The sequence below is a fragment of the Aptenodytes forsteri genome, unplaced genomic scaffold, assembly GCF_000699145.1.
Source record: "Aptenodytes forsteri isolate BGI_AS27 unplaced genomic scaffold, ASM69914v1 Scaffold307, whole genome shotgun sequence".
NCBI lineage: Eukaryota > Metazoa > Chordata > Aves > Sphenisciformes > Spheniscidae > Aptenodytes > Aptenodytes forsteri.
Window position 1 is genome coordinate 974,883 of NW_008795303.1, and position 27,757 is coordinate 1,002,639.

At 38.3% G+C, this 27,757-nt stretch overlaps 1 protein-coding gene across 1 annotated transcript in view; it reads left to right on the forward strand.

The window, feature by feature from the left end:
• Window positions 1–1,998: 1,998 nt before the first annotated feature.
• Window positions 1,999–27,757, forward strand: part of XPO4 (exportin 4) — a 55,434-nt gene continuing 29,675 nt past the window's right edge. Inside the window, exons 1-5 of the mRNA XM_009279361.1 lie at window positions 1,999–2,098; window positions 6,134–6,275; window positions 6,537–6,675; window positions 18,604–18,720; window positions 19,523–19,676. Coding sequence (XP_009277636.1) covers window positions 2,005–2,098; window positions 6,134–6,275; window positions 6,537–6,675; window positions 18,604–18,720; window positions 19,523–19,676 — 646 coding nt within the window. The 5' untranslated portion in view covers window positions 1,999–2,004. The remainder of the gene's footprint in view (window positions 2,099–6,133; window positions 6,276–6,536; window positions 6,676–18,603; window positions 18,721–19,522; window positions 19,677–27,757) is intronic.

Below are 27,757 nucleotides of genomic sequence, written 5' to 3' on the forward strand. Positions count from 1 at the left end.
TGGAGTTTGCTGAAGATCAGTGTCCTGGAAGGATTCGGGTACCATCATTGAGCTTACTTCTGTGCCAGTTGTTCAGCAGTGCGTAATGCCCCAAATATCTGAAAATTTGTCTGTCTGTGCATCTGTGTGCAGCCTGCTGACTTAGACCCTGAGACGCTGCTCCGAGCACATGGAAGACAGACTTCAACTGAAGGCACACTGCCATCTACATGTGTGCACAACCTAACACGTACTGCTGGTTACCCAGAAGGGGGCATGGACAAACACTGATTTGTCCCCAGAGCTGGTAAGGTTGAGCTGTCCTGTATACATTCAAATCACTGTCCAGGGAGGTCCTGCCCCGAACTGGCTGTAGCAGAGCAGGTTTGTGAAGGGATAGAGCATTTATTCTGCATCCATGAGGCTTTTTTGCAGCCTCCTTCTTCCACTTCTTTTTTTGCTCCCTTCCCAAGGCATTCATAATATCTGCACTGGAAAAGTTGTGAGAGTCAGAAATTTGCTGTGTAAGAAGGAGCACAGCTGTTTATTAGGATCTGAGGATCAGCAATCTGCTTTCCTTTGCTTCATTTAGTCAGGTTATTGAAGAAATGATTGAGGAGCAGCAGCTTTAATCTATGGTGTTATTAGCTTGGATTTGAATCTTCTGTTGTCTGTGTCTTGTCAAGGGTGAAAGAATTAAATCAGATTTGATGTGTTTTATTTACTGGAAAATATTTCTCTTAAGTTAAAAACCTTGGTCTTTATGCTAAGCTCTTTGTGCTTTTATTCCCAAAGCAGCAGGTACAAATCAAAACCAAAAGATACGTGGCACATATGTTCTCCTCAGATTGCCAGGGACAGGAGTCGAGTTTGGAGTTTGGAAGTTCAGCCGCAGTTCAATAACCTACTCTGTCACCTTGACCCAGCTCTGTAGTTTTTATGCAGTCTTTCTACGTGTGCAGGTTCCTTTCTCAAAGGCGCATCAGTTCAGCTTACACTGCCTTGTGGTATTAATTTCCTGTAAGAGTATTTTGTACCGTGTGCTTGTTCAGATAAATCCCAAATAGCAGAAATTGGAGAATATTAATGGCAAAAGTGGAGAGCAGTGTGGTGTTGTGAACAGCCGATGTTTTCTGCAGGGTTGTTTTTACCTTGTGGGACAGCAGGGCAGATCTCGGGGTTGCTCGGTGACGTAAGGCTGCAATACAGGCAGTTAGCTCTCATCTGCGCTCCATAGGCAATATCCTACCTCGCAACGATACAGGTTACTGCTTAGTTTCATGCTTTACCTATAGTTGATTTTCAGGTAGAAACCACCATGGAGCTGGCTTTCAGCAGTAGTGGAGCAGCAGGTGCTACCTGAGCAGTTAAGGTGCCCATGATGTAAGGGCATGGGTATAGAGACAATGGGCGTAGGCAGCTGGGCAACTACTGTAGCCATCCCCAAATGAGCTGACCCCTCTCTCAAATTCAAGCCCTCACTCCATCTTTAAGATGTCAACTTTAATGTGAAACACTAGAGGGTAGTATGTTACTGCCAATACTTTATTTTAGAACATATCCATAGTCATGATTTTTTAATCCCTTGAATTTATTATACAATTCAATATTTTAAAACAAGTGTAGAACTAAAGAAAAAATAGTGCTTTGTTTCTGTGATTGTGAGCGTGGTGTGCAACAATATTTTTTGTTTGAGCAGAAAAAGGATTGGGTTGAATGTAGATCTGACTTTTATCTTTCTTCAGAAACATCATTAGGAACACAATACTTAGAATTATTCATTCTCTGCCTGCTGTCTCAATATTCACACTTACATGTACACAACGTAAATACACAGTGTTATATAAGAGGCGGCCGTGACTGAGAAAGAACAGGCAGTTTTACTAAGAGATACTCGGGTTTGATATTTAACAAGGCAAATATTTATAAGTTAATGACATTGCTCATATGTATTTACAATCAGGGTGGGGTTTTAGTACTTGAATAACTTTTTTTTCCTCTCTTGTCTTTCAGGCACCACCTTCCATGGTCAATAATGAACAACGCCAACATGCCGAGCACATATTCTTATCATTTAGAAAATCAAAATCACCATTTGCTGTTTGCAAACACATTTTGGGTAAGGTTTAATAAATTAAGTTAAGAATGTACCTGTTATTATAACTGGAACTGTGCTGTTCTTGTGCAGCTGGGAATGCGAACATTAGTTTTGATACTTTTTGATGGACATACTTTGTGATGGAGCGTGAAGCCTATTGTTGCCCTTTGGTTTTGTTTCTGGCAGCTTTAAAGTCTGCAATGTGCAACTTTGTGTAGCTAAGTTCCTAAACTGATTTAATAGATTCAGTTTTCCTCTGCTCCGTGATTATTGTAGTACTGTCTAATCTGTGGAGGTTGTAGAACTGCCTGTAGTGCAATTGCTGCTTGGCTTGATGCTTCCCATTGAATCAACCAATGATGCAATTTTATATACTTTTGCCAGATTTTACACTGGTGCTGAACTTTTCCATGGTGAGAATTTATTTCAAGTTGAATGTCTTAGTAAGTTGCTGTTAACAGCCCAACTGTTGTGTTTAAAAAAAACACAGAACAAAAAACAGCAAAAGTAGTTAGAAAAGTTTCTGTCCACCTGGTAGAAACAATAGGGTATTGATTCAAAGTTTTTTGTGGGATTATACCGGTGGAGAAAGGAAAGAGATAGGTAGGTATCAGCTTTTATCAGAATTTCTTGGGTTTTAATAGAAATGCTGTAAATGTAGTTGTGATACAAGTCTTTAAAAACAAATCTGTTTTTACAGGCGCTATAGAGACTTATTAGAGTTTGGCAGCTAAATAATCTGAAAATTGCAGGAGCAGTAAGCATGTAAGATTCCTGCTCAGCACCGCTGTACTGACCAGATGTGAGTGTTGGGGGGAGGCAAGGGGGAAGTTTCAGTGAAAGCTGACTCCGAAACCTGGTGAGGAAAACCTGGAAATTTGTGGAAAAGAACACGTGCCAAAACCACAAAAAGCAACTTTTCTTTCAAAGAATTTGCCAGAATGAACAGAGAAATATTAGAATTATGTTTAAAATATGATTATTTTCATACTTAATTCATTCCACAGTAATTTTTAAAAGTTATTTCTAAATTTACTGGATTAGAGATGTACCGTTCATGATTATTGTGATGTTAATATTGCAGGCCTACTACTGTGTTGTTAAATTATATTGTGATATATAGAGCAGGCTGTGGTTCCTTTCCTACACCCACTCCCCAACCAAAATTTTTTCTACAAATGAGTTTCTTCCAGTTTTAGTATATTATATTAGTACTTCATCTGGTCCTGAAGACTGTAACCACACTTTTTGCTTTATGGGTCTGCAAAATTGATGCTTTTTATTTTCACATTGATTTTTAGAAAATTTTAAGTGGGGTAAAAACCCATACTTAAGTAACTTTGCAGAACATTTTGGTGTCTCATAAGTGATGTATTTGTTACTACTCAGAAGTAAATAATGGAAATTTATGAAATAAATACCTAGTAGTAGTATCTGTACTAAGGGATATATCACTGCCTCTTATTCTCAGAGGGGAATACAATTTAGCATTAATAATGAAATATCACTGCAGACATGTTTCATTATTTTTTTTTTCTGAAATGTGGCTGGTTGGAAGGAATGTGATCCTGTTTTTAACACCTTTTGGATGCCTAGAAATACTACATCCTTGAACTGCTCATGTGCTATCACCATTAAGAAACCAGCATGTTTCCACATGTGGCAGGTTTTTCCTGGCAGGCTTCTCCAGTAGGCAGTTGTGATGCTGAGACCTGGAAATGAGAGACTTTTCCCAAAACTTTGTGCTTCATGAGTAACTGTTTGTACAGTCTGGACAGAAAGAACAGCTGGTTAACACCTGGGAGGTGAGAAGGGAGAGGCAGGGATTATGATATCAGGAACCAGGAAGGGAGACAAGCTGTTCATGACGAATAAAAGAGTTAAAGTGTACTGAAGGGATATATGCAGGTAAGGATGGGTAGGAACCAGAAGATCAGAGCAGATGGGTTTAAAAAGAAACAGGAAAAAAAAAACGGTCAAGACAGGAATTGGAATGGAGGTAGAGAAAGATAACAAGGATGTTGATGGCATTTGTGGAAAGAAGAGTGTACAAGCGATACAGGGAGAGCAATGGACATGATGAGCATAAGGAAAAGGGGAACAGCCACTACCGTATAATTTCTTTAGAAACCTGGAGTTGAACCCAGGAAGCATGAGGCTCTACGTTCTTCTGCTGTAAGCTTATAGCTCTTAAATGTACTGGCAAAACTTGTCCTGTCTTTCTTTAGTAACTTCATGTAGAAGAGAATGGTGCTCTGACTAGTTATAAGCTTACACCGAGTGCTGGACGTCTGTGCTGTTAATGATTGCAGTTGTGCATCTGCAGTACTTGACACAAAGGAGAAATTCCATCCTCTTTTTTTTTTTTTTGGATAGCATTCTCTTTTTGTGTGAGCTTTGTACAGTTTGAAAAGCCAAAGACCCCGAAGGTAGAAAATGCCAGAATTAAAATACCCATGCAGGAATAATCTAGCTCATTTTTATGTGTGTGTGTTAAACAAAGACATTAATCTTTTAATTAAGTGTTTACTTAGTTTTCCAAATTAAGCTAAGTAGATTTAAAGGTGGTTTATTTTGATTTAAGTACGTTTACCTGTGTAGGGTTTAGATTTGGAGCCTGATTAAATGACTTAGCAGCCAATTTGCTAAAATGTTTTTATCTTGGATATAGAACTTACATGTAAAGGAAATACATATTATGAACTTCTGTGTATATAATCATGGAAGAAAGTTTGTTTTGTAGTTATTTGAAGCCCGCCGTCCCCTGAGTGAGGCTTTCTTGAATAAACCCATTTTTTCTAGTCCTGGCAGGTTGCCCACCATAGCTCAAACTCCGCTTCTTGTTCAGGAATTTTATTTCACCATTTCATATTTTATGCTTTTGCCACCCTGTGGCTACACCTTTTTCAAATGCTCTTTCTATGTTTCCTACAGAGCTCAGAATGTTTTGAAACTGGCTACTGAGATACTACCTGCTATTTCCAAGTTAAAACTTTTAAAAGCAAAGGAACAACAACAACAAAAAATTCTGTTGCTTTCTATCATCATATAAATTAAATTCAAATTCTTGGTTTTTTCCGTAAATTATATTTTTTAGTCACACAAACTGTCACCTTTTTCCATAACATCTTTTTCTAGTTTCTTTAGTGCCTCTATATACAAAGCAAGCAGATATTCAGATAATAAGGGCTAGTGATTCCTACACTGTTACAAAGTTATATTTTGATTACCTCAAGATAAATACAGAAGTTTGAACATAATGTAGAAAACCTTAAATACACCAGTCTGTAAAACTTTTGTTGTAATAATTAAACACAAATGTTATCTTTATGTGTAAGTGGACTTGCTTTTTTGTAGTCACACAAACTGTCACCTTTTTCCATAACATCTTTTTCTAGTTTCTTTAGTGCCTCTATATACAAAGCAAGCAGATATTCAGATAATAAGGGCTAGTGATTCCTACACTGTTACAAAGTTATATTTTGATTACCTCAAGATAAATACAGAAGTTTGAACATAATGTAGAAAACCTTAAATACACCAGTCTGTAAAACTTTTGTTGTAATAATTAAACACAAATGTTATCTTTATGTGTAAGTGGACTTGCTTCCATTACCATCCATAAAATACAAGTAATTTTATGCACTGTTGATTCCAAAGACAAGCACATGAATGACAGAAGAACCTTCAGTTCTGGCACACATGACAATTTAATCATATCTTAATGTATTGTGATTAAATCTGTCATTTTTATTTTATTTTGTTCCACAGTTGTGTTAGCATTCTTATTCTTGATTTTTGGCCAGCCTTCTCATGCAGCCAACTTTTCTTCCCCTGAGTTTCTGACTCAAATAATATTGGACAATTTGATAATTGGGTTATTGGTTTCCCCTTCCTTTTGAGGTGTAAATTCTTTGTCTGATTTCATAGCAACAAAATTCCATTTAATAATAAATTAACTAATAGTACTTTCCGGTTTTTTTTTGTTAGAAATACATACAAGCTAAACACATGTGTGTCTTCTGATTCTCAAATTGCCTCTGTTTTTCCCCACAGAAACTAGTAAAGTGGACTATGTCCTTTTCCAAGCTGCTACAGCGATAATGGAAGCAGTTGTAAGAGAATGGATTCTCTTGGAAAAAACTAGCATCGAGTCACTGCGAACATTCCTTCTAACCTATGTCTTACAAAGGCCTAAGTAAGTATAGAAAAAACATCTCTGAACATGTAGGATTCTGCATAAAGTCTGGGTTATCCTGTTGTTTCCAAGGGTAGCAGTGGAAGACCATTTCAACAATAATTTGTCTTCCATTCTTAACACTTAGTTGACTTCCGTAGAGTTGTCAGCTTTCCCTTATGAATTCACACAAAATGTTTGAAAAAGAAATTAGTTTAAAATTTTATTGATCATTGATGTTCAAAATTATTTGCAAACGTATTTTTGCAATGTTGTTTACAGCCTTCAAAAGTATGTTCGGGAGCAGATTCTATTAGCAGTAGCGGTGATAGTGAAACGGGGATCATTAGACAAATCAATCGACTGCAAAAGCATTTTTCATGAAGTCAGCCAGTTGATCAGCAGCGGTAACCCCACTGTGGTAAGTATTTTGTTTTCTTCTTCAAAATTTAAGCAATCTGTATCAGCAGCATAAGCTATATACTTAGTGGCTATAAAATCTTGTATACTTTTCTTATCTAAAAATAAAAATTAGTAATTAAGTTTATAGCTATTCAAGCAATCATTTACCAAGTTGGAGATTTTTGAATAAGAATATTTTGGGACTAGTAGTAGTATGTGTAGTTCTTTGGTACACAATTACACCATATTTCTTAGGGAATAGGTTTCTCAATACTGGCTTTAACCGTCACTAATGTGATGGTTTGTTTTTTTTTTTTCTGTTTCTCTGGGTTTCTTTAGTAAAACAGCATGATCTAAAATGAATTTTCCAATAGCTGGCCGGTTCTCTACTCACTCTGTTTCCCTTCCATCTGTGCAGTGCTGTACCCTCCTGTGGCTCAGCTGTTGGAATAGGCTACCCAGCAGGAGGCATAGGCCTCTGCTGTTCTCTGGGAGATGGGTAGGTGAAGAGAAAGGGGTGTGAGGAAGTAAAACTGGAATGGAAATACAAAACTTACTCTAGATTTAATGTCATACTACTAGGGGTAAGTGTTACCTTCCATACTGAGCTCAAAGTGGAAACAAGGTGTCCAATATCTATCTATGCATTTAGCAAAATTCCGTTTGCTATGCCAGGAGATAAGTTTAGAATAGGTCATAATAGAGGCATGTAACTAGAGATTAAAGAGAGGTGATTTTTCTCCTACCAAATGCAAATCGAAGATTATGTAGATTCCATGCTGAAATTTTTAACTGAAGCTTTTCTCAAACAAAACAAACCTTGAGGGAATGGACTCCTAACATTGCTGAGCATTTAGAGCAGCAGTTGTACTAGATGTGAGTGGCAAATGTTTAACTCTGAAAATTCGATCAAAATGTACTAGAAGTAATGCAGCTCATGTCATGGTCCTAAAAATAGTGTGTCACCTCTGAGCACAAGTGATATCCCCCCAGGGAATGGAAATTTCGGTTACACTTCTAAACCTTAATTTCACTGTTATTTGGCTTAAGGAGAATATTTCGGCCTTTTTGGTTGTGCATAATTTGGATAGAAATGGGTATTTGTTTAGGAGAACAATGTTAAGTTCATGCTTTTTTCTGGGGAACATAGCCTTGTTATTAAAATGGAGTTACAACTGAGATTTTCAAGTTTTTTGCAAGCTGGTGTGTCTGCTTATGTAGTTTATATGATCTTTCCATAAAGATACAAAAGTGGAGTAAATAGAAACTTGGATGTTGACAGAGAAGTCCTCTCTGAACTAACTCTTGCACAGTCCAACTTCTACGGTTGTATTCTGTGCATGCACTAGTATACAGACATGCTACACTGAACACAGCATACAGCAAGCTAAGACTGCCAGCTTAAGTATATCACCCTGGGCTTGCTGCAGAACAGAGCACATCGCAGAGGAGCCCTGGCTGGGGGAAGGGACAATATTTCATTCTCCTCTTTTCTGAGTTTCGCTTACTGCCACCATACAGAGACCAAGTTTGGCTCAGCTTTTAATTTCCCTTTATCTACCCCTCTTTATAAGTATTACTTTCTGCATAGTTTTTCCAAAGTATTTGTGCTCAGGTGTTAAGAAGGGTATTTAAAACATCTTTAGTATATAAAGATGTTTTCTATTCCGGTATGCTAATACAATGTACTAGTAAAAAAACGGCACGTGATGCTGCTGGAACATCTTTTCTGTAAGGCGTGGTATATCTTTGTTAGTCTTTGGAAGGCTGGTTATAAACACATGCTCCCATGGGTGTATGAGTTTTTATATTATAAAATAGTTCTCATTCATAAAAATGTTCTTGTAATCTTCTGAGACTTTGCTGCAAGAGAAACTCTGGTACTGGCACAGCTTCATGTGACCCAGGATTTGGCATGCACAATAATAAGCAGTAATAAAATTGTGTGTTACCACAGTACCTGCCACAAACTGAGCTCTGAGTGGATTCGGGGCATGCCTCTTGTATAAATATATAATAACTTTGAAAGGTTGTATGAAATAATTAATACAATTAATTACTTATCTTTTCAAATATGGGTGGGTGTTTTTACTAGTGTCTCTGTAGTTTTCAGCCATGCCCATCAAGTGGTGTGGAACCACGGTGGTGCAGCTGCCTTGCTGCCGTGTGGCGTCTCAGCAAAGGGCGCTTCAGGGTATGGTATGAAGCTAAGGGAGTGATACTGCTTTCAAGATCCACATTGTGCTGTCAGGACAGTGCCATGCAGTGTCACAGGTGTTTCTGCACTTCACTGGAGAGGTGTTTATATTAGCTATTTATAAAAACACACTTCCACCCAAGTCAGGGAAGAGGCTAGGATATGGGTGTTGGGAAAGATCAGCAGATGTTTTCCAGCCCTCTGTGCCTCCCTGACTCCTTCCACTTTTTTAACGTCTTTCCTGTGATGTGATGTGCACTCTTGCCTCCAGCCTTGTACACTCAAGTTTCAGCAGTCTGTCACACCTTTGTGACTCCCAATTCTCTATTGAGTCTCTCGGTCCCTTTCTGTATCCTTCCCAGACTTCTGCTCCGTGTTTCCTCTGACCTACTGCCCACGCATTTGTGTCTTCCTACCTGAGGTTCACTCCAGCAGATGAGAAATAACATATGGAGTCAGCAGCAGGTCACTTCATATTTAAAAATGTTTTAACATCTCAATCATGGCTCTTGGTTATTGATAATGGCTTTCTACAGCAGTTTGTAATTGAGAGAAAGTCCTTTTTAAAAAAGCGAAGTGGTCTCTTGCCTGCTTTCCGCATGCTTTCTCCTCTCTGCTGTCTCTGAAGCTTCCTGGCCCTTCTTTATCTTACAAGAATAAAGTAGGTACTTAATCTTTTCTGTTCCCTGCAACCCTCCACCCAGTTCCTGTCAGACATCGGTACTAGTTTTGTGTGTGTTACGCTCATGCTCCTTAAAATCTTTGGGACTTTTCAGTAACATATTGTCAGGGTCAAGTCCTGAAGGTTGGTGTAATGAGGAGAACAGTGAATGTAGATGGTACTGTCTTTTGCATGTGTCCTTTTCCAGGATTTGATATGCTTAAGATACTAACTTCTCAAGTATTAGTTAAGTATCTTTAGAAATGGATGTATTTTGAGGATGGAACTTGAAGGTATGTTGAGTAATGCTGTGGCAAACTGACATGGGAACAAGACTGATGGATGAACTGTTGAGAATGAAAAACTGTAAAGGAGATTAGGAGGAAGAGGAGAGGAATAGTGATGAGAGGAAGAAAGTGGGCAGGAGATGAAAAAGATGGCTTTAGTATTGAGTAATCTCTTAATAGTGGAACACAGTGTATGTGTTAAGGAAATAACGGGGCACTAAGGAGAGGTGGGATGGGATGGGAAGGATGCATGGTTAGAACCAGGGTTTGAACCTGGAGCGCTGGCTCCTGCTGCCGCTTCTCTGCTGTACGGACCTTTATGAATCTTGTGGAAGAAACCCCTGTCTGAGAAGGGAAAGCAAACTGTAGAGGGTCTGGCTGCCTATTAATTTATAAATGAGTTTAGGTAGTAATATTCTGGGAGGACAAGGATTGGCTTTGGAGTTCCTGGTTTTGTTTTTACTGGCTCCTCCTGTAACATAGATGCAAGCCATCCTTCTGCTCCTGAAGGAGAGTCTGTAGTCTCCCTCCAATAGCAATTTCAGGATCCTTTTTCAAAATCTTCATCTCTGGGGGACAGAGCTTCTGGCAGTAGACACAGTATCATGGGCCAATCTTAAAATGCTAAATACATGTTCTCTATCACTGATTTCAAGATTTTAGAGAATTGTGTGGGCCAAGTTCTTCTCAACTATAAATGCCTTCAATTTCTTGTCCTTTTCTTTTTGTGTTAGAATATTCTGCTTTTGCATAGCTGAAGGATTTCATTTGTCCTTCATCCCTGACAGAAGGACAGGAATCCTGAGAGCTGAGGTGACTGATTCCCAGGAGGAGGAACTGGTCAGCATGTGAACACAATCAGATGGACTTTGTTTAAAACTGGACTAGGATATGGGTCACACCTCGATTTCTTCCAGAATATGGGTAGGCAGATGCAGAGGGGTCCAACTGCTGTAGGCCTGACACGGGACTGGGAAGCAACAGAAGCTGTATTTTTTAAGATCTACAACGCATACAGTAGAATGTATTCTAATATAAAGCTCTGTACCTGAAGCCTAAATTTTTCTGTATATGCAAGAAGACTTGACAAGACTTACTGGAAGAGCTCTGGGATCATAACAGTTCCTTCTCTCTTAAAACCTTTAAATCTGTTGGTCTGTTTCCCAGTGTTCATGGTTGGGCTAGAGAGGAGATTCAGATGCTTCAGGTTACCTAAACTGCTGAGGAATGTGCTGTGGATGGATCTCATGTGAACAGTGGGAAATACTAATAAGCAGAACTCTAGGCATTCATCTTAACTGAAATTAATCTGTCAATAATAATGGCTGCATAGATAACTAGTTACATTTATTTAGCATTTATGGTTCTTATTTCTATTCTTTAAGAGGAATTTTACTTCTGGATCCTTGTCTAGCTGTTATTGTCTCATGTGGTAGGGTAGGAGTTGGAGAGCCTCTTGTGACTTTCACATTTTGACAATAACGTATGTATTATTTTCCCCTCTCTACCCTCAGCTGTATCTTCTGGTCTAATAAAATTATTACCTTGTCCTATGAACCTTACTACCCTTGAGACATGTTGAGTATAAAAACCAGATGGTAAACCAGGATATTTAAGCTGTTTCCTTCATGCTGACAAGTGCTCTATAAAGGCTTAGGTTAGTGTGTTAAAGATTGGTTTGGGACTCTTAGGGATCCAGAAACTACTCCAAATACGAGGTTAAAACTCAGTAATAGAAATGTAAGAGAACTTTAAAACATAAGTATTTTTTTAGTAGTTGTATTAACCAGGGTGCCCTTTAAAGTTTTCCGATTTTTCTTTTGAAAGAGAGCCTCCTTTACTGGAGATGCAGTACAGCAAGACTCCAGCTTAGTTGCTTAATGACTTTAATATTAGAAATTGATAGCTCCCAGTATTATCGCTTACAATAGAGCTACAGTTTCAAAGACAGGGCTGGGAAGTGAGGAGACGCATTCCAGAGGAGAAATGTGTGCCTCCTGTTCTATGTATGGCATCCAGGACTTCATTTCCTCAATTCTTCTGTCTCATGAGATGTGCAGGTGTGGAGGCCCTCACCTGTAGATCTCAGAGACTCACTGGGAAGGAAGAAATTATGCCTTTCCATGTGTCACCCTGTATTTCTTTTATTGCTGTGGTGACGCACAAATAAACAGGCTTATGGGGAAAAGCCTCTTTAAGAAGTTTATTGACCCTAGCTGCTCGGTCTGTAGTCCCTCTTCCTCTCAGAGGTACTGCCCTTCTGAATATATACGTTCAGTAATTAACTGGATCTGTGTGGGAGTCTACTTAAAAACAACCAGCCTTCTCCCTCCTAACCTTCCCCACCACCACCACCCCTTTAAGCAGATCTGCTGTGGAGCACAGCCATGTAACGCAGCTCATTTGGCATATCTGACAGTATGGCAAGCAGAGGCAGGCAAGAAGGGCCAGGAATGAGTACTGGGAAAAGTGTGGGGAGAGGGGACACCTGCCCACCAAAAGAGCACTTGCCAGGATGACGTATATTTAAAGCTGGGTGATACTGATCGCGAGCTGCATGGCTAGTTTTACTATTCATTATTTTGAATTTAATTGAAAGTCTTGGATTTGTTCGTGCAACTACTGTAGGAGTGAAGATTTGACTGGTGCCTTTCAGACAAGAACCCAGAGAAGGCTGTTACCTCTAGATAAATGGTTTTCAGACCTCCACTTTTTTTGATGAGATTACTTTTTTTTTTTCCTCCTCCTGATTTCTGCTTCACAACTTCGCCTGTCCCCAGAGAAACAAAGAAAAGCATGTTTTGCACCCTAAGCTCCAGCAAACTCTGCCTGGACCTCTTCCATTATTAGTAGAGGCTGCTACTTCCCCTCTCTCTTTGGCCAAAGCCTGCATGCTTGACATGCCACAAGATCATCTTCCTGTGGCCCCCAGTGATTTGCAGAGGAATTGGTTTTCTCTTTCTCAGCTCAACCTTGGGGGTTTCCCTTGCTCGGTTTGCCTGGTTCCCCCCAAGGAGGGGAAGCAGGGTCTCACCCGTTGTGCCGCTGTAGGTGTGGTGTGTTAACCTGGTGCTGTTTGTCTGTCTTTGCACGGTGACAGAGGGGGAATGGGAGGAAAGGGATGCGTTGCCCAGTCAGTCCCTTACTGCTGACAGCACAAAACTGCAGCTGTGGGTCCTATTCCTATCATCCTGTCCCTGCTCTACAACTTTTTTTCCACCAGTTGGCTCATTTGGGATGGAACAAACAGATAAAATCCAGTGGGTTCTTCCTGGTGCTTGCTTATATTTCTTCAGAATATGTGCTGGTTTTCTTTGGTTGGGAACTACTACTTCAACTCCTGGGTTCTCCCTCCCATTGCAATACTCACACGTTGAAAAGCTGGAGTGGCCCCAGTTACTCTGTGTACCTAATGGTATTTCTTTTGGTCCCGTGGCCATCCTGTTAACCTTTCCATTTGGAGTTGCAGCTTACATTCTGGGGATTTAGATACTCTGAAAATGTTAGCAAATACAGCTGTGCTTATTCAAGGAAGTTAAGGAAGAAGTATATTACCGCCTTTATAAAGGAAGCCTTGCTTTAAACAATTTATTTGGTGAAATTGCTTTTGACACATTCTCACTGCAGAATTTTATTACCTAGGAGCAGCACAGCAAATTCTACCTCTGATAGATTTACTCTTTGATTCTTCCTGCTCTTGTGCAAGTTAAAATTAGTTGGTTTTGGGATATTATTAAACGCTTCTTGTGGCTTCCCTTTGGTTTTAGTAACAGAGTTTACATTATATGGATGGAGACAAAAAGTCCTCTAAATGCATGTTCAGGCTGGCAGAGATCTAACATAACAGGGTAGATGTTATGATTTGCTCTGTTCAGGTGAGACCTTTGTTCTTTTAAATATACTTACTCATTTTCCTGTAGCCCCTGCAGAAGGCAGGGGCTTGCTTGATTGTTTGTATAAATGATACTTGCAGAAGGCAGGGGCTTGCTTGATTGTTTTGGTTTTGTAGTAAAATGAATGATTTAATCGAGCCTCTGACAACCTAGCTGTATCTCTGCTCTGAATTTCAGAACAGAGGAAACACTTTTGGTGTAGTTCATTCTGCTTTGTCTGTTGGCTTTTCTGCCTTGGAGCTGGTGTACCACATGTCTATTTTTTCCTAAGCTGTATTTGAACTCTTCTTCCTTTCAGATGCTTTGTAACCTAACTACCCTCAAATGAAGCAGTTCACTTATTCCATGGGCAGTCCAGGCACAAGTGTGAAATCCCTTCAAACATTATGGCTTTAACTTTTGTTATAGGGGACATTCCATTTGGAGGAATAAGTTGCATTTACCTTTTGCATCTGAGTTTTATGAATTATATATGTGGTGTTTACTGTTAAAATGACGCATGGTCTTTCTGTAGTGTCTGTGTTTTTATTAGAATAATTTAAAAAGAAAACCACTAAAACGATACTACTGGGTGTCTGATTGCCAAGTTAATCTCTTATCACAAGTCCCATTGATCTTCTGTTTGAGCAGCTGAGAGTCTATTTTATGTATAGCGATCTTTCATGAAGTTTATTCCTGGTAATAAAGCTAACTGGGGTGAGTGCCAAGCTATTCTCAGAGGCAGTCCGCTCTCAACAAGAGAAGTATTTTATTTTGTTAGATGGGGTTATTGTTTGGGTATGTACTTGTGGCAGAACTAGTGAAATTGCTAGCGAGTGAGCCAAACTAGGTTCAGAGGTGTACTTTTACTGGTATGAAGTAAATGGCATTACTGCACAATAGACATTCAGATCTGACTTTTAATATGATGCCCAGAATCACATGCATTTTCTACTTATTACTGTATGGTATTATTAAGTTGGATTGTTAATGTCTCCTGTGGCATGGCAAAAACTTTAAAAAAACCACACTACAAAACAACAAAAAAAAACCCTCCACCCTAGAACTTTACATGTATTAAGTGCATTCAATTTTATTATGTATAAGAGGAAGTAATTTTATTTCACAGAGCACAACTGTATTGGTTTATCTAAAATTATGTTGTTTTTTCAGATTTTTGAAATCTTCTAATAGCCTGCATTTGTGTTGAGGTACTTAAAGTGTATTCATGCCAAACATACATGTAAATTAAAAAAAAGTATTTCAAAATATTAGTAGTTAACTTTCAGTAAAGTTACTTTTCATAAAGTAAAATTTTACTTTTAGTACAGTTTACTTAAGCTTTATTCCAGAGTTTCTGAAGCATTACTGTGTATTCAGAAGAGTTCAATAGATGGCAGGGCACATGTTCTTTTATGCTAATTATTTTGTTAATATTAATATGAAAATGGCAATCTTACTGATATGCACAACAATCTATATAAATTCCTATAGTTTCATGGCAGTTTTGGGAAGCAGTGGTGGTTTTGTGTGCAGTTCTATGCAAATGCTTGACATTCCAAGGATGTGTTACAGGTCTTGATCTGTTCCTCTGCTTTTGTCTGTAAGCTAAACTCCTGGGGGTTGGCATCTACCTTCTAGGAAACGAATCTCAAGCAATCTCCTCTCAGCCTGTTGTTGCAGTAAATTTTAAATTGCTGGCCAGTATCTTATCTTTGGTCTTCTCCTGCTCTGGTGACCTGGATATACAGGTGTACTTATAATTCTTCATGGATGCAAGGGGTAAGCGCAGATGCAGAGAGTGACAGGAGGGCATGGACGTGCCTGTAGTGCACACAGCGCCCTTGGGATGGTGAGGGAATGGGGCAGGATTTGCACCCCAGGTATCAAAATACCAAGGTGAAGGAGTTGGCGGGATGCTGGGAATGCAGTGGGAGGGAGGAAAGCAGAGGGATGCAGTGGGCCCTGGTGTTCGCTGTGCACTAGGCTGCTGGAGGGAATAAAGTGTGTACATCTCTAGTAACGTCACGCTTCTTTCATGCTCAAAGCAGGTACTGATGTCAGAACTACCTGAAATAGCTCTTACTGAAATCAGGGGGGCAGGTCACTGCTCAAGCTGCTTTATCAGGCTCTTAGCAGATTCAGTCAGCCTAGCTGCATCCATTGCTCTTTACATATTTGAAGAGATTTCTATACCATCAATCACAAAATTTAACCTTCCTTTAAAATTTCTCCTTGAAATCAGGAGAAAAGCACACAAAAAAATCTGGGACATACTTTTATCATGCAATAGCACATTACTATCCAAACAGAAAGGATGAATTATTATATACCATATAAGCAAACTAGAGAAAATGGAAGGAGAAAATGTCTATTATTTCAGCTAATATTAACTATTTGTAATCATGGTGGGAACAAACTTTTTTTCCTATTGCTCCTTACCTGTTGTTCGAACTTACTGATTTGTTTTCCAAGAATTGACAACCAACTGCAAGTGATGGGTAGTCTGCATCACTGCCCTGCTTGCCCTGTGGTGGTCTGGGTGGTGGCTGGTGTGAAGATCTTTGCATGATAAAGCAGAAGCAGCTTAGCTTTAGCCAGGCTGTTGTACTATTGTAATCATTAATACCACATGGTACGTTATAGAGCATCAAACTGTACAGATTTGTAATTGCAACTAATGATGTCCTTACGTCACGGCTTCTCTGAGCTGAAAAGTATCACCGTGTCAGTAATTCAGGCATAAAATAAAAGCCTGCATTTAAAGTATTTAGCCTTGTGAGACTTCTGCATCTCCTTGCACATAATGAAATTGGGCAGTGTTCTCTGGCAACTTTGCATTATTCCTTTAAAAACATGTATTCTTATCTGAAGCATTGTTCTAGAGCCAAACTTCAGGTTCGGTTTTTTTTTTTTTTTTTTTTTTTTTTTTTTTCCCCCCCCCCCCCCCTCTCTTTTTTTTTTTTTTTTGCTGTGCCTTTAACCAATATACATCTCTATTTTGGTTCCCCCCCCCCCCATGTGTTAATTCTTCATATGGAACTTTTAATGTTGGATTTAAAACTCAGTGTTAGCCTACACTGATTTTTTTTTTTTATATTGGATCAAATCTGGATTTCCTCTAAATAGAAGTTATTTATTCTGTAAATAGCTTACACAGAAATTTGGAAATAAAATACTGAAATGTTTGAGCTAATTAGAAATATTTCTAAGTCTGGTATAGAACTGGCAAAATTGCACTTTGCTGGAGTAGTTCAAAGTGTGGTGATGTTTTTCACTGGCTAAACGTTGCTTTTATCATTTGTTATGTGTGACAGTGGTGACTGTAGATGAGAAGCAGTCCACTTGACATAAATAGTTATTTCTTTAAAATGGGAAAGCTTGGATTTAGCAACTGATCAGCAATATGCTGGTCCACTGTACAGCTTTATTATATAGTAGAAGAGAAAACCCCTACATTATCATGAAGCCACTATGTTAGATCTGTCTGGGACTTATTTAGCAAGTAAGAATGTTAATTTAGTGTATACTGGCTAAGATAACTAGTTGTCTGGGGGGTCAAGGTACTGACTTCAGAGGCATTTCTGAACAAAGATGTTGCAGTTGGTGGGTGGATGGCACTGGTCTCAGCTGTTGTATGAGCTTGCATAAATAGTATCATCTCCACTTTAATCTTTCGGGTGTTCAGAGGTAGTGTGCATATTTCTGTTTAACCCCTGGACACTTGCTGGCATGCATGACCCTTTAACAATTCCTATCCCTCTGTCCATCCCTGGCACCTTGGCTCCAAACAGTCTGGGAGGATAGCCAGTAATTTTGAAGTTTTTTGTTAAGAACATCTCTTCAACAAAAAGTGTTTTCATTTTGTCGGTATACAGTTTCTATTGTGCTTGTTACAGTAGTGTATGGCACACTTCTGAAGTACTTCTTGCATCTCCATTGTACAATATTTACTCCCCTTTGTATGTAATGATCAGTTAAAAAAATATGTTAAAACTGGTGTTGACGGTTACTGGACTTTGGCATCAGGAAAAAAAGCTTTTTTTTATTTCAAAAAACAGCAACAAAGGCTGGAGCAGTGTGTTTCATAAAGGAAAGTTGGCTTTTAAGTTGTGTTTTAGGATAAGCATTTGATTTACCTTACCTTAAGTTTTGAGAATTAAAAAGATACTTAAACCTTCAGTCTTCGTGGATCTGTTTCTCCAAAATTAACATGCCTTTTCTCACCGATTTTTATATCGCTTCAGAGACATCGTCCTAATAGAGTAGTTTTAAAGGTTCTTTCTGAGGCTTGGGGATGTTGTGCTTTGGAGAAGTATCCAAAAGCTTTCAAGCATCAGGGCTTTCTGTGTATTTCTCTCCTTTTTTTTGATGGGGGGAGAGGGAAAAGATGTAGTAGACGGTGTATTGCAGGTGGTGTTTTTGACTAGCTTTTATCACTTTTGGTGGTATAAATTTAATCATGATCAAACACCAACACGGTAAGTGTAGCAAATGCAAAGAAGGGCCAAAACAAACTTCAGAGTGACCTGAACTATTAGATCAATAGAAACAAGTGGAAACTGAATCTTCCCTGAAACTAATACCTGTAAAGCCCTGTGCACAGGGAGAGAAAGTAAACAGCAAGGCTGGGAAATGGATTGCAATGAGTTTGTTTCCATTTTGTAGTGATGATTGCACAGGTGCTGCTTTTATATTGCTCAAATACTTGAATTTCTTTTGTAAGGATGGAGCCTGGATGATCCCAGAGGTGGTTCACCCAAGGATCTATACTGAACTCCTGAAAGTTTGAGTTGTTCTAGTTTGTGTTAGAAGAAACTGAAGTAATAGTCATAGAAATATGCTGATAAAATAATTTAAGGACAATGTAGGTGATATTACGTTATTGGACATCTTTTAGTTATATTATTCCCCCTTATTTTTTTTGTAGCAAACTTTGGCCTGTTCCATTTTAACGGCGTTGTTGAGCGAGTTCTCAAGTTCAAGTAAAACCAGCAACATTGGACTAAGCATGGAGTTCCATGGTAACTGTAAACGTATATTTCAGGTAAACTAGTTCTGTATCAATATATGCTACCTGTCTTTCTAAAATTTAAACATTGAAAAGCAGAACTACTTTCTTGTGCCAGGTGCATTCAGGTACAGTGTGTGCCGAACAGCATTTAATAGGACAAATACTATATTATAAATGCAGATACTGGCTATTTTAGGGAAGTTGATAATGTATTTTTAAAAAACTTGTATCAAAAAGTACAATCCCTTTTTGCCCATTTTATGAATGTAGATCTTACATACATCTGCAGATCTTTATGTGGTTGGACTCTTTAATTCCTTGGCTACCAATTGCAAACAAAACGAACACTCTGTGGAACAATGATAGTCTTAAATATAGCTTTGGTTTAAAGCCAAGGAGAGCTATGTATTTAAAAATATTATTGCAGATGGTGTAGTCTGGTTGTCTCAGATGTATTGTTTGGCCAGGCAGAAATGTTTTTGTGAAGGCATTGCTTTAAACTGACTGTTGTGGAACAATTTACCAACTTTTTTTCATGCCAAAGACCAACCCTCTCCTCCACCAGTTATTAAAAACGTATTGTTAAGTCTTTCTTTCAATGACTAGCATTTATGAGAGGATTTTTTTTCTTATTCTTTACAAACTCAATCTATTAATTTTGGCAAAAGAGTGGGGGGGTTCTGACTGACAACTTCAGAATATTTTCTGTATTTTAATGAAAAATAGGGTGAAAACAGAAAATTCTTTTCTCTTTAGAAAAGTATTTCTTTTTAATCAACATTTTAATTAATGACTGAGAGACTCTATTAATATATTGTGTTCGTCCTGACTATAGGAGGACGATCTGCGGCAGATCTTCATGCTCACAGTAGAGGTACTTCAGGAATTCAGCAGACGTGAAAACCTCAATGCTCAGATGTCTTCAGTGTTTCAGCGTTATCTTGCACTAGCCAATCAGGTCTTAAGCTGGAACTTCCTTCCTCCAAATTATATCCTTTTAATGTCAGGCCCTTTATTTTAGCTGACTTGGGTCACCTCTACCAGGTGATAAGTAAAGTCTTTGTGAGGAGAGAAAAATGTAAAACTTAAGCCTTGTATTTAGTCCTTGATTTATGTTTTCTTCCATTAGTGCTCTTGGTCACCCCCGTGCTTGCTAACAGATGCTTACATACACAAGCTGCTGTTGTTCTTCATTAAAGCTTTAAAGTGTTTTATATAAAAGGCAAAACTGGGGGCTGCTCTGCTGAACTAGTTACGGGTTGATGGTCTGTCTGGTTGGTGCAGGGGAGAGGAAAAGTGTAATATGCTGCTTTAGTGCAGAACCAAATGGTAAACAGGTCTAAGCTCTGTTGAATTTTTATGCAGAGATCTGATCTGTCCTACTTTTCTCCCTCAGAGAAGAGGAGGGGGCAGGTAAATGCCCCATCATGTAGGAATGTGCTTGCTCAACCAACTCCCCATAAAAGAGCATGGTCGTAGAACATGTATGTAATAGGTTCTCTTTGGTCTGAAGAAAAAGTATTTGCTAGCTGAGATAAGAAATGGCATCTCCTTTTTTTGGCAATACACAGGTGCCATTGCTTCCATTTTGACATCTTTGTGATGTGTGCTGATTATGAAAGTCCAGAGAAAGGTGGAGATGGAAAGTAGAGGAGGAAATGGGAATCAGAAAGAGTCTTAGTGAGGAAGAGAAGAAAAAACATACAAAAATGCTCAGCCCAAAAAATGGGCTAGAAGAATACTGTAGAAATAATCAATCACATTCTCTATTTAATAGAGGGTTAAGACAGCACTTGCAGTAAAATATTACAATACCTCTTTTAATAGCTAGACTGTCTTTAAGATGCTCAGCAAACTTTCCAAGAGCCAAATTTTTAAGCTGGTTTTATAAACTTTTTTCTGAAAACCTTTTAAAATTGCTACTAAGTTATACATACTGCAGGAATCTGGATGTTGCCTTCAAATCCACTGTAAAGGATTTTATTTGCTTTTCTGGTTTGACGGTCAGAAGGCAGTATCTGTGTGTTTCTATTGTCTTTGATTCTGTTCATTATGCAGTGGGCAGCAAAAGTGAAATTTATTTGAAACTGGATATTCCTTGGTTCACATCTGTAAAACAGAATACCAGTTATATTGTCTTTATGGAAGGTGCCACGGATTAAGAGTAAATATCTCACTCCTATTAATCACCGAAGTGATTTGGCAGGAGTCCAGAGAGGAATTTAGTGCATGTGCTTACAAGACTGAGACTGGAGTTAAATTATTGCATCTTACAAAATTTCTTGGAAGAGGATTTGGGATTTGTAAGAATTCAAATAATGTGTGAACACTTTTTTTTTTTAGCTGTAATCTTAAATAGAAAGGAAATGCTCTTGTGTTGTGCAGTGGTGGGTAGAGGTGGTTCCCTCTGAATTTTAGTCTTGCTCTGTGCAAACCTCTGACGTAGTCCCAAATACTGCTGCTGTTACAGTTTGAAAGTGAAGGCTCTAGTTCTACCTGAGCACTTGATCCTAGGCTAAGGTTTGCAGTGGTGGAGCTAGATATATACAAGCAAGATGTGAAGCCTTGGGAGTTCCAACGTTCATTTATAACTCTATATAATATGAAGTGATTTAGTCTATAGGTGCTAGTAAGTAAGTGTTAATTGAAATAGCTAAGCAAGCCATACTGCTGCTTAAGGTTAACAGTGTTTCCTGCTACTTGGCCTACTTGAGATATTACAGCTGTTAAACAAATTCTGGCCACTTCTGGAGATCAGATGGATCTTTAGTCTGAACCACCACAAGTGCTCTTACATGGCTTTATTTCAAATCTTTTCATAACTTCTGCTCCACTTGATACCATCTTTTTGTTTTCTACCATTGGACATTTCATTTAGCTGTAAGAATTACGGCACCAGCTTGGGTCTCCCTCGTCTGTGTAGCAACCTGTTTTCACAGAAGTTGGAATGGCTTTAATCATTCTTGAGAAATGCAGGTCTTAGCTGACGAAGATTCAATAACTGTTGGGGTTTACAGCACCATGTTGATTATATTGTGGCATAAATCTCTCTTCCTTAAGAAGACTGGTTTAAAAGCAACTGTTGATTGTTACCTCATGAGCAGTGAAACTTAACTTGACTGCAGTTTCTAAATAGGTAGCACATTACATAAGAATGTAAGAATTGCTGTGTTGATTGATCAGTTGGTATCCTCTTTCCAAATCTTGACAGTGCCTATGCCGAAGCAATGGGCATAAGTTTAATACTCGAAGCATGGAGTAAAATGATCCACAGATCTGTCTTCTTTCCTTTAGTTGGTATTTACCCTGGTAAGATAGTATTGATTGTCAGTATTCCCTACAGCATAACAGTAATCTGCAGTATTTGTTTTTAATCTTTAGCAAGATTATTTTATCTTCAAAAAAAGGAATTAGGATGAATGTGCATTAACTCTACAGTGACGATCGCCAAGAGGCACATTATTTAAATCACTAAGTTGTGAGAATTACACTTCTCAAGTGTTCTTCTGCTGTTACAGGATAACTTAGTATATGTTACATTATTAAATGGACAGTGCTGGCACCAGTTATAACAGAAGAGTTGTAGTAAGTCTGTATTGTCTATTGCTAGCAAGAAGAGCTGGCATGAAAGATGCATTCTGGAATAGCCATCTCATTGGAGCAACAACAGAAGAGAGGCTGGGACCTACCTACTTTTAAGTTGGAACTCAATAATTTTTGAGTGTTGTAGAATGTAGCGCCTGCAGTAGGAAGGGCTGGGCATGATGAGCTAGGAGGCCTCCTTTCAGTCATGTACAGTTTCTTCCATTTCATTTTCTAACACACAGGCAATCATCTATTGTTATTTTTCTCTGCTACCTCAAGGTATTAGTTCACCTGGTGTTAGTGGATGCTTCAGAGGTTTTTGGCAGCACTGTTGGAAATGACAATAACATAGGATTCCTATTTTGCACTAAGAACGTATGGTAGTCTGTTGTGGCATGTTGGCTTCTGTAGTTTCTTTTTTCAGTGCTGTTACAGCACTGTTAAATATTGTTTACTTGTATGGAACTAGTTTTAACCGCACCTTTTCTTAAATGAATGTTTTGACTAATTAAGGAAGTACAGGTGATCAGTACTAAGAGGTACAGCCCTCTCCTTTACAAGAGTGCCTTCAAGGATCCCATTCCTAGTACATTATCGGTGTCCAAAGTCTCCAGTTAAGGAGCTGAATGTTGCTGGGCTTTAATGCACCTTGACATGGACATATAATATGTCCTGTGGAGTCAGGATGTAATTATAATTTATATTCTTTTACCTCCAGAGATGTCTCTCACTACTTCTTGACTTTGGGATTTATCTGTTCTTGGCAGCCACATTCTAATGGACTTGGGATGAATGTCCTCAAATGCAAAAGTTCTTAAACAGAACATAAGATTTTGTCCAGCTGTCTCCCATCTACAGAAAGGTGTTTATTATCTGTCATTAGGAGCTGTCATAGAACTACTTATCCTTTACTAATTAAGGTGCAGATTTTTACAGCTTTTTGTAAAGAGTGCTAATTGTACATGAATAAAGAAGAAATTGATCTTTAGTTCTTGTTTTGGATTTGGTTCCTCTTCTTGCTTGGAGGCAAGCTGGTGAATTTTCAAGTGAACGTAGAATAGGGGATTGGATTTAAAATACAGGTTACATAAACCTAATGGGATGCACTCCACTAATGTGCATCGTTGCTGTTCCATTGAAATTAATGGTGTGATGGCAATTGTATGAACTGACTGAAGCTTTTGTCTGATCTGAACACTTTTTTTTTTAAGTATGCGTGTTCCTCGGCCACACAGGTAAAGGAACAAGCTCTTCATATCTCTTCCATTGAAAAATGGTGTGATGGCAATTGTATGAACTGACTGAAGCTTTTGTCTGATCTGAACACTTTTTTTTTAAGTATGCGTGTTCCTCGGCCACACAGGTAAAGGAACAAGCTCTTCATATCTCTGTTCTGAAAACGGCTTTTATACCTCAAGCCAGAATGAGATACCTTTCTGGGAGATCCTGTGAATCATATAGCTCTGCAGACTTTCAAGATTTGAACTCGGTCCAACCCAGATTGGTAGCATCTGTTATGTGTAATGGAAGTGCGTGAAAAACACACAGAATGTTCCAGAAAACTTGAGGTTTGTTTTGAGGAATGATTCAAGCTGGCATTACTGCTGAAAAAGCATCCTGCCCTAGCACCTCCCATGAGTGTGATACTGAGCAGGGAACCGCCTGGCTGAAAACATTTTTTAGCAGGTTGAGGTCCCCAGTTTGATTTGTTGCACAGCTACAGAAATGATTGAATCTGTACTGAGGAGCCACAACACAGATTTCCTTCAGCAGCAGGGCTGCGTTCCTTAGGTCTTGTGTTTGTTAGCAGCCTGGGATTATCCTGAATTTACTACAGCAGTCTGTCCTTATCTGAAAGATCAAGGGTTGGAATACTGACCTGACTTTGAAATTCCCAATGTTTAGAAATTATTTCTAGGGTACTTTGTGTTTTCTTGACAATCCTTTCTAAGAACTTTTTAAGACAAAATTGGGCAAACCCAAGATTGACAGATCCCATGAATTTGGTCATAATTGCACTAAACATGTTTGTATTGTTATTGAACTTTTTAATAATTAGTGTTTCATCATATGGGTTTTCCTGAATTGATTCTGAAATCAGTTTGCAATGAAAGACCATCTTAAAAGCATTAATAGCAGAAGAGGAAAAGAGACTAGTAATGACCCTTTTTATGAAGGGCAACTGATGAAATATATAGGTTTTTTCTCTTCTGTTCTCTTGCCCCAGTGGTTTTAAGTTTCCAGTTTTGCAGTGCTTTGTCATCAGCTTCTTAGATGGCAGCCAATATATAGTGGAAAGGTGTGACTCTTGAGCTGCATCTGCATGGCAGTCACTTCTGCATAGGTGCTTTAAGTGTAAGCTAGGCTTCAAGTGATTAGCTTGCATACTGTATAACCATAGCAGCAAAATGTAGCAGGAGCTGCAGAATCCACTTGGGTGGTCAACATGAGACTTGGTACTGGCATGGCTACACTGCTATCGGCTCTGGAATTGGCTAGTTTTAAAATTAGCTTGGGTCTTCCTACACTTCCTATGCCTGTTGCTGCACAGATGCAGTTTGAATCCAGTGTCTCTGACACAAAGTAGTTGTTTCATTCTCATGACAGTTAAGAATACTTGTGTTTAATAATTAAATATTTAAGCATATGTTCCTTCTCCTGAATGCTGGATATGTTTGCTGAGAGTGTAAGTTATATAAAGGTTTGTGAAGCATTTCTCCATAGGGGGCAGCAAGCCTCTGCATCAGTTGTAGACAGTTGCTCCTAGACTCATCCCATGTGCTTGGCTGATTAGCTAGCAAGCCAGAGGAGGTCTTAAAAATCCAAATATAATCAGTATGTTAGCATTATAACACTGGGTGGCAGATTTCCAAGGAGTTACCTTTCTAATGCAGTTTTTTATTTGTGAAATATAAGTCTAAGACTGACACAAAGCTCTCCAGAAATGCTCCGAACAGCAAAGGTAAAGTGATTAAAATAACTTTTAAGAAAGATATTCGGGCCTTAGCACTCCAGGAACTTTCCCTCCATTTCTGAGTTGTTCTTCACTCCTGTGGACAAATTTGTGAATGGAGGTCTGGCAGAAGAAATCTCAGCTTTGATTTTTGAGTTCCTAATTTACTGCTTTGTGGAAGGGTAAGCCTTGTCTCTCTTAGGAAAAAGACTGTGGGATCCATTCTCAGATACTGGAATTTGTGGGAAGTCCTGAAGTGAAACATTATAATCCCTCGTGACTGCCTTAGGGTATGAAATATTTTGATACTCATCTTCACCCATCAGTCCCTTTCTGGGACAGAGGCAAATAGTGGGAGGAAAACTACGCATTTGTTTATCTTTTATTTTCTTTTTTTAATACATTCCTCCAAGAAGCATATAAAACTTCAATTTTAGCTTTTCTTTTTTTTTTACAAATTGCAATTTTAAAATTACAAATTTATAATTTTAGAAAGATTACTCTTATTTCTCCAGCTCATGAAACAAAACCAAGCACAGAGCTAATGGCTACATACATAAATTTAGGCAAAGATAAAAGAAAATCTGTCTTACACATTATGGTCTTCTCCTCTTCCTCTCTAGGTACTAATTAGTGAGCATATGAGCCTTATCATACATGAAGGCATCTAGTTCTATTCTTATGCTTTTCAGTAGAGCTTGGTACATGTTATTAAATAATCTGTTCTGATTCAAGCAGAAGTTTCTGGTCTCTGTAGGAATCTGTTACACGTTTTGTGAACTGGGTGAAACATTGCCGTGCTTCTGGTAGCTGTTTCTTAGCTTGGATTTCCGTGTCATTCAAAGTGAACGATAATGAGTTACTCATTCTTCAGGAGAATTGGGAGTGTTACAAACATTTGTATTTATTACCAGAAGTGATTTACAATTGTTTTTCATTTAAAAAACAAACAAACAAACCTTCCAAACCCTCCAGGATGTCATAGTAGACTGATCTATGCTTATCATAAATCTATGTTATAGCTTGAGTGCTTACAAAAAAAGTGTTGTGCTAGTTCTGTGCTTTTTGTTTCCTCATAAGTATTGAGAATTAAAGTAATTTTTGATTAAGACTGCATTTGTCCTGTGTATACCCATGTACTGGGTAATTTAGTGTCATTTTTTTCACGTTTGGCATAACTGGGCTACTGCTAATAAGGTTGAACCATAGCACAGAATAAGTTAAGGTATTACACGGTAGCAAGCATCCCTACAGCCAACTAATGTTAACGTTTGTGTACATCTAGTGCATGATGGAGAATGGGTGTAAGATCTCCATGATAGGTGGAGACATAATTTGTATTGTTCAGTGAACAGATATTTTACCCACAAATCTGCTATTGTCAGATGTGTCATCAGTCCATTAGTGTGAGAAACAGTACTAAAAATAACAGGATAGGCTTGTTAAAATAGTGACAGCAAACTGGCCCTTCTTTCATTCCACGTGAAAAGTGTTATGTAGCTGGTCCTCTCTGTAGACTCAACCTAGTGAAGAGCAAATTGATTTTCAGAGATCGATAATCTATCTATGACAGTCTTTAATATTGATGTATTTCCAAGCCAATCGTTTATTGGAGAGTTACAGCAAAGGACACTTGTCAATAAACAATTTTAAAATACTGTTTTTTAAAATATTCTAAATGCAAAGGAAAAAAAGTCTAACTTAATTTGCCAGGTAAAATTAGTTTTAATTTGTAATATTACTCCTGATAAAGGATGCTTGCGTGTGATAATTTCATGCCTTTTTTTTTTTTTTCTCATCTGGGAGAACTGAAGCATTTTTGATCACTTAAATGACATCTGTATTTCAGGTGGAAGTAAAATAGACAGTTCTCTGGTTTTTAGTTTTTCCCCATCTGAAATAATGCAGATCTGCTATGGTTCAACACACATTGATAATTTTGAAAATGGTGAAACTGGTTTTGTTTTGCACTAATGTGAAAATCCTTGATTGTTGTTATGCATTATAATGTGCTGACAACAGTTCTGGACACGTACCACCAGTGAAGGTCCACTTGGTACTGTGCTATGGAAAAAGTAGCTTTTTTGGAATGTGGTTCTGCACAGTGTTGTTAGGAATTTCTGGTTTTGGCAGAACTCAGAAGGCAAGTGTAAATAAACTAAAATTGTGCACCCTGCCTTGTGCCATAATCCTTCATATTAAGCTAGATGTTTGCTTTATATATTGTTCTCTTAAACAAAACCCATGAAAAGTTAAGTGGTCTGCTTTCTTGAATGATACCATTGTGAAATTTATTTTCTTCTAGACTTATAAATACTTTTTGATACACTTTTTTATAATAACTGATGACTTACAGTACAAAAGTTAATGCAGTTCATTACCAATAAGTAAATTACATGCAGCTGAGCATGCTGTTACTTATTCTGATGGTTGGGTTAGAAAGGGATCAGAGAGGATAATGAAGGGTTTAAAAAAGACAAATGAAAACGTAAGTTGCTGAGTTAAAGCAGTTTTACTACTATTTGGATTGGG